General features: G+C 45.3%; 1 protein-coding gene across 1 annotated transcript in view; it reads left to right on the top strand.

Annotated features, from left to right (window-relative positions):
* The first annotated feature begins 1,970 nt into the window (after positions 1-1,970).
* The window catches only part of LYST (lysosomal trafficking regulator), a 94,982-nt gene continuing 90,952 nt past the window's right edge, over positions 1,971-6,000 (top strand). The window contains exons 1-2 of the mRNA XM_004691026.2: positions 1,971-2,022; positions 3,866-4,058. Coding sequence (XP_004691083.1) covers positions 3,873-4,058 — 186 coding nt within the window. The 5' untranslated portion in view covers positions 1,971-2,022; positions 3,866-3,872. The remainder of the gene's footprint in view (positions 2,023-3,865; positions 4,059-6,000) is intronic.

Raw genomic sequence — 6,000 nt, 5'->3', positions numbered from 1 at the left:
GGGTTAAGGAGATGGTGCTGTTGTGATTCTCCTTCATCAGTTACCTGGTGATTTACCTGGAGGTTGTAAGTTAGGCATTTTGAGAGAAGGGTAGGCAGCCACAACAACTTATTTAAATCAAATGTGTTAAGACCGCCTCTCTCGATACTACTTTCTTGAAGCTCTGGGTGTTTTTTATTGTGTTCTTGAGATTTGAAACAGTTTCTTGGCTGTTCTATACATCAGCTATGAAGGTTCGCTGCTTTTTTGATGTGAGGATTTTATTAATATCATTCAAGAGCAGACACAGACCAGTGTATTCAAATAGAAAACCCTGATATAAACCTATAGGTTTATGGGCAGCTAATCTTTGACAAAGGAGCAAAGAAGATACACTGGAACAAAGAAAGTTTGTTCAGCAAATGGTGCTGGGAAAACTGGGAAGCTACATGCAAAAAAATGAAACTAGATCACTACCTCACACCATACACAAAAATCAACTAGAAGTGGATTAAAGACCTAGACATAAGAACGGAAAGCATAAAACACTTGGAAGCAAAGATGGGCCAAACACTACACGACATACACTTCAGCGACATCTTTGAAGATAGAGCACCCAATGCAATGATAGTGAAGACAAGGATAAATAGATGGGACTACATCAAATTAAAGAACTTCTGTATAGCAAAAGAGACATTACAAAAAACAGAGACATCCCACTGATTGGGAAAAATTTTTCTCACATAAAACTAGAGATAAAGGATTGATCACAAAGATATACCAAGAAATGATGAAACTCAACAAAAATAAACAACCCCATCAAAAAATGGTCAGAAGAGCTAAAAAGACACTTCTCCAAAAAGGAAATGCAGATGGCCAACAGGCATATGAAAAAATTTCAACATCACTCGTAATAAGGGAGATGCAAATTAAAACCACAATGAGATACCACCTCACCCCAGTGAGAATGGCACATCTTCAAACAACTAGCAACAACAAATGTTGGAGAGGATGTGGAAAGAAAGGAACTCTCCTGCACTCTGGTGGGAATGCAAACTAGTACAACCACTGTGAAAACTGGAGGTTCCTGCTGAACTGGAGCTGAACATGGAGCTTCCATAGAACCCAGTAATCCCATGCCTAGGAATCAAAAGACACAAAAACACTGACTCAGAAAGACATCTGCACCCCTATGTTTGCTGCTGCTTTATTTATAATTGGAAAGACATGGAAACAGCCAAAATGCCCAAAAGTGGATGACTGGATTAAAAAGATGTGGTACATATACACAATGGAGTATTACTCAGCAACCAAAAAGAAAAATAAACACCTACCTTTTGCAGCAACATGGATAGAGCCAGAAAGATCATGCTTAGTGAGATAAGTCAGAAAGAAAAGGAAAAATACCGATGGTTTCACTCAAAGCAGGAGCATAAAGAACCTGGGGGGTGGCGGGGGGGCAAATAATAATAATAATGAACAGCTATATACCAGAGACATTTTATAGGGTGGAGTGGGGAATTGGCTCAAAAATGGGCGGGGAGTGCACGGGACCATGGTGACGGTGCACGGGTGAGCCGGTGATGGGAAGCCAAGGGGATGACAACTGAGATGGAAAAAGGCACAAAATGATGAAAAAATGATGTAAAAATAAACTATTGTGTTCTTTAAAGAAAGGACTTCAAGTAAGATTATATAAATTATGAGGGCAGTAAAGCTGGCATTTGGTTCTTTATCATATCATTATCTTTTCTATTTAGGACATGAGAGGCCATATTAATTTATTCTTTAGAAAATTAGATTATCCTCTTTGACTATTACAGTGACCCCGAAAATGTTATATCTTCCTGAGAACAATACAGTAAATACCTATGAAGAAGTTAGAAAATATCCTCAAAATCAAAATGTAAAAAAAAAAATTGTTTTACTATTAACATTAATATCATTGTCCTTTTTTGTAGGTGAAACTTTTAAGAATATTTGTTTCAAGAGATGATGAGCTCAAATTAAGAGGCTAAATGTTACAGAAGTGTTGAACAACTGGTAAGTATTCAATGTGATAATATGAGCAGTCAAAATATTTTCTCAGCCTAAGACTTTGAAACTAGTAACATGAAGCTACGTGACAGGTTTGGGAAGCTTCCTGTCATCCTTGCTTTAAATATACTTTCTATTCCTCGCACTCTTCTCTTGGCCTGCAAATGAGCTGATTGTTGCAAACCCGCGTTGCCTTCCGCTCCTCGGCAGCCCCATGGTGTAAGAGTAGAGACCCCTGATAAGCCACGGGCGGCCCTGGGAGAGACTTCTTGGGCTCCCCCGGTTTCATTCCCACTGGGAGGCGAGCCTTAGAAGAGGCCTGTTGTGTGCTGAGCTTCTGGGCGGTGGGGTGCGCTCAGCCTGTGGCTTCTCCGAGCCATTCTGTGGGGTCTGTCCGGTCCTGCAGGCGAGGATCCGGCCTCACCCCTCACGCTGCCCCCACGCTCCCAGCGCAGCCCTGCGCCTGCCCGAGTGGCTGTGGGTTGGCTTTGGGAGTGCCACCTGTCAGGAGCAGCCGTTGCTCCGTTGAGTCACTCCCATTTTCCATTTTTCACGTTTAGGTTGTGTGTGAATGGGGTGGCCGGCACTCAGCTGGTGCCTGCCAGCGCGGTCCGCAGGCTCCTGCCGGGCGTGGCATCGGGCTGCTGGCCAACGAGGCGGTGCTCCCGCGGCAGTACTCCCGCAGAGCCAGTGTTCCCCCAGCCGCGCGCTCCGCTGCCTCTGGCGGCTTTAGTTCCCTGAGCTCTGCGCGGATCCTGCTGATGGGCCCTGGAAAGCAGCAGCGGACTTCCAGAATGCCAGCCTGGCACCTTGGAAACCAGCAACAGTCGCAACTTTAAAAATGGTGCCCAATAGCTGGTTTGGATGACCCAGAAGGCGACAGTATGTGGGAGATTGTGAGTCAGGACATCGTGGGGTCGTTTCTGCGCGTGTGATAAGCCACAGATTTTGTCATTGATAGATTAAGTGAACTAAGTAAAGCCAGATAATTATGGACAGAGTATAAACTGGGTTTGATTTACTGAGCAGTTTTTCTTTAGGAAAGCAATGTAAGAACCAATATTTTATACACTCGAGGTTATAGATGCATGTTGGGATAATGAGCGTACATTTATTTTCTTAAACATTTTTGCTAAGCCTCAGTATTTAAAATAACGATGTACTAAAGGGGGTTATTGTTGTAATTCTGTTGTAATTCCTGGGCACCCAGGAATTAAACCTGCACCCTGGGATGTGCAGGACCCAAAGTGGTAGAAATGTTTTTGGTATTTTCTGGGCAGCAGGCCTATTCCTACCTGGGTGAGGCCATTTGAGAAAGGCAGGTCTCCCCGGCTGTGAGTGCCCGGGCCCCTGCCCCTGCCCTCCCAGTGCCTTCACGGCATCCGCGCCCACAGGGCCTCCCCATGCGGCTGGGCTATGCAGAGTCACCCGCCAGGCCACAGGCCCAGAGACGTTCACAGATGTTACAGGACAGGTCCCAATGCCCAGTGATTTAAAGTCAGTCTTCGGTAAAAGACAATAAACATCATTTTAGGGGCCCTCCCTGGAGGCGCAGGGGGTTAAAGCGCAGCACTAAGAGCCTGGCGGCAGCCGCTTCAACACAAGTTCAATCCGCAGCCAGGGAGGGACCCCAGGGTGCAGCAGACCCCCTCCTGTCTTCCTCGCTGCTCCCTCAGCACTGTAGCTCCGCAATCTGCCTGTCCTGCTCCCCACTCTGTATCTGGTGACTCCCTTCACAACCCTTGCACCTCTGGCCTGTACCTCAGTTCTGTGTGCATAAATAAATACATCTCAAAAAATACATATCATTTTTGCTTTTCTAATCTTTTTTGTAATATTTATTTTACAGCTCGGTCATGAGCACCGACAGCAATTCATTGGCACGTGAATTTCTGACTGACGTCAACCAGCTTTGCAATGCTGTGGTCGGGAGGCGGGAAGCCGAGGCGGAGGCGGAGGCGGCGGAGGCGGCCCTAGGGCGCTACCTTGTCCACGGCCGAGGGTTTCTGTTGCTGACCCAGCTGAATTCTGTCATTGACCAGGTGACTGCCCGTATCGGACACTTTAAGGACTGTGTTAGAGCTCGTGGTTACACGTAATTTCTTACTAAGAGCGTCTGAGGTTCCCTTTGGGCAAAGTGCTGCCCTCACGTGGCTGAGCAGCACCAGAGGCCCCGTTTGTGCACCGCGGTGGTCGTGCTCTTTTTGCATCATCCGAAATACCTAGAAATCAACAGTGGACTTTCTTCTGCCAAGTTCTGCATACACTGTGCTTTTTACCTTAATACCACAGTGAGTGGATGTTTGCTCAGATTTGTGCCGTGTTAAAGTCAGAGCGGAGTAGCCCTTTCTGTCTCTGAAGGTGTGTTTGTTGAATGGAGAATACTTTTTTATTTCATAACAATGTCTTAAAGAGCAGATTTCCCTTCTGTGGATAGTGCTGGCAGCGGCCTCGGAAGTGTTCGACTCACCGCCCAGAATTGCAAGGATGTTCTATTTTCTTCTTGGAAGTTTTAATTTTTTACTTCTCCTGTGACTCATTCTGAATTGCTATTTTGTGTACTAGAGTAGGAGTAATGGCCCCTTCACCCCCTTTAGTTACTTGGTTTTCATTAGCAGTTCTTTGTAACTGTCTGTTCTTTCCTTCACCAGGCAGCCAGTTGGCCACATGCCCCAGCATAGTTTAGGCTCTGTCCTGCTCCACCTACCTGCTCTTTCACTAACATCACACTTACTGTCTGATGACTATGGCTTTTTGAGTAAATCTAGAAGTGGAGTGGTGTAAGCTCGCCAGTGTGTTGTTCTTTTTCAAGAATGTTTGTCTATTGAGGACCTTTTGCTTTTCGATATAAATTTCAGAATGGGCTTATTTCTACAAAAGTACCTGCTAGGCTTTCTGTTGTGATGCATCGAGTCTGAAAGTCGTTTGGAAGGAAGGGCACCGGAGTTTCTCAGCCCACGATCATGGCTTGTGCACCTCCGTGAGATGCCTCTGATTTCTCTGCCATGTTTGTGGTTTTCTGCATTTTGGGGGTTGAATTTATCTACATACTTTATCATCTTCGAGGCTATTATAAACAGCATTTGAAAGCAGCTTCTCTGTTGTTTTTCATTCACAGAGACATGGCTGGTTTTTACATGGCTCATGTGTCCTGTGCCTTTGCTAGACTCATTCACTCATACGGCAGCTTTTTCCCAGTTCCTGAGAAGCTTCTATGTAGACAGTCTTTTCCTCTGTAAATAATGACAGTTTCACTTCTTTCCCAATGTTTATGTCCTTCGTTTCCTTGGCTCTTGCACTGGCTTCTACTACAAAGGGGGATGCAAGTGATGAGAGTGTTAACGCTGTTTCTGACTAGGGAAAACTCTTCTGTGTTTGACCATAAAATCTTGTGTCAGCGCTTAGAGCTTCTTAGATGCCTTTTATCAGAACTAGGTGGTCCTCTTCGGTTCTTATTGCTGAGTTTTTATTTTAAATGGGTGCTGGATTTTGCCAAATGCCTTTCTGTTGAGGCTATCACATTATTTTTCCTTTTCATTCTGTTAATGTGTGTGCATTACAAAAACGCTAAAATTTATATGGACTCCCATAAGGCATCAACTTGCTCAAGCAGTTTTGTGAACTGGCAGTTCCGGTGGGCTAGCAACCTCTGTTCCTTGGTCCTTGGCTGGACCTCCACCGGCACCTTGGTCAGTGGCAGGAGACCTTGGCCAGGAAGCCTCGTTTCCAACCGTGGGGCCCTCCCCTCCCAGTTAGACTGATTCAGCGTCTTTACTTGATGATGAGAGTACAAGTAGTTATATAATATCTCTGCTGCCCCATTTTGCTAGACAAAGCAAGTCACATGGCCAGCACAGATCTAAGGGATGGAAATACAGACCATCTCTTGATGGGAGAAAACTAACTGTGGCCATGTTTCTCTACCACAGCCTCTTTGGCCACAATTATTAGCATTCCTCCCACACTTCTTCCTTCCTGGGACAC

Source organism: Condylura cristata, unplaced genomic scaffold (genome assembly GCF_000260355.1).
Source record: "Condylura cristata isolate star-nosed mole 26May11 unplaced genomic scaffold, ConCri1.0 scaffold00029, whole genome shotgun sequence".
Lineage (NCBI taxonomy): Eukaryota > Metazoa > Chordata > Mammalia > Eulipotyphla > Talpidae > Condylura > Condylura cristata.
This window is presented reverse-complemented; position numbering and strand designations above follow the sequence as displayed.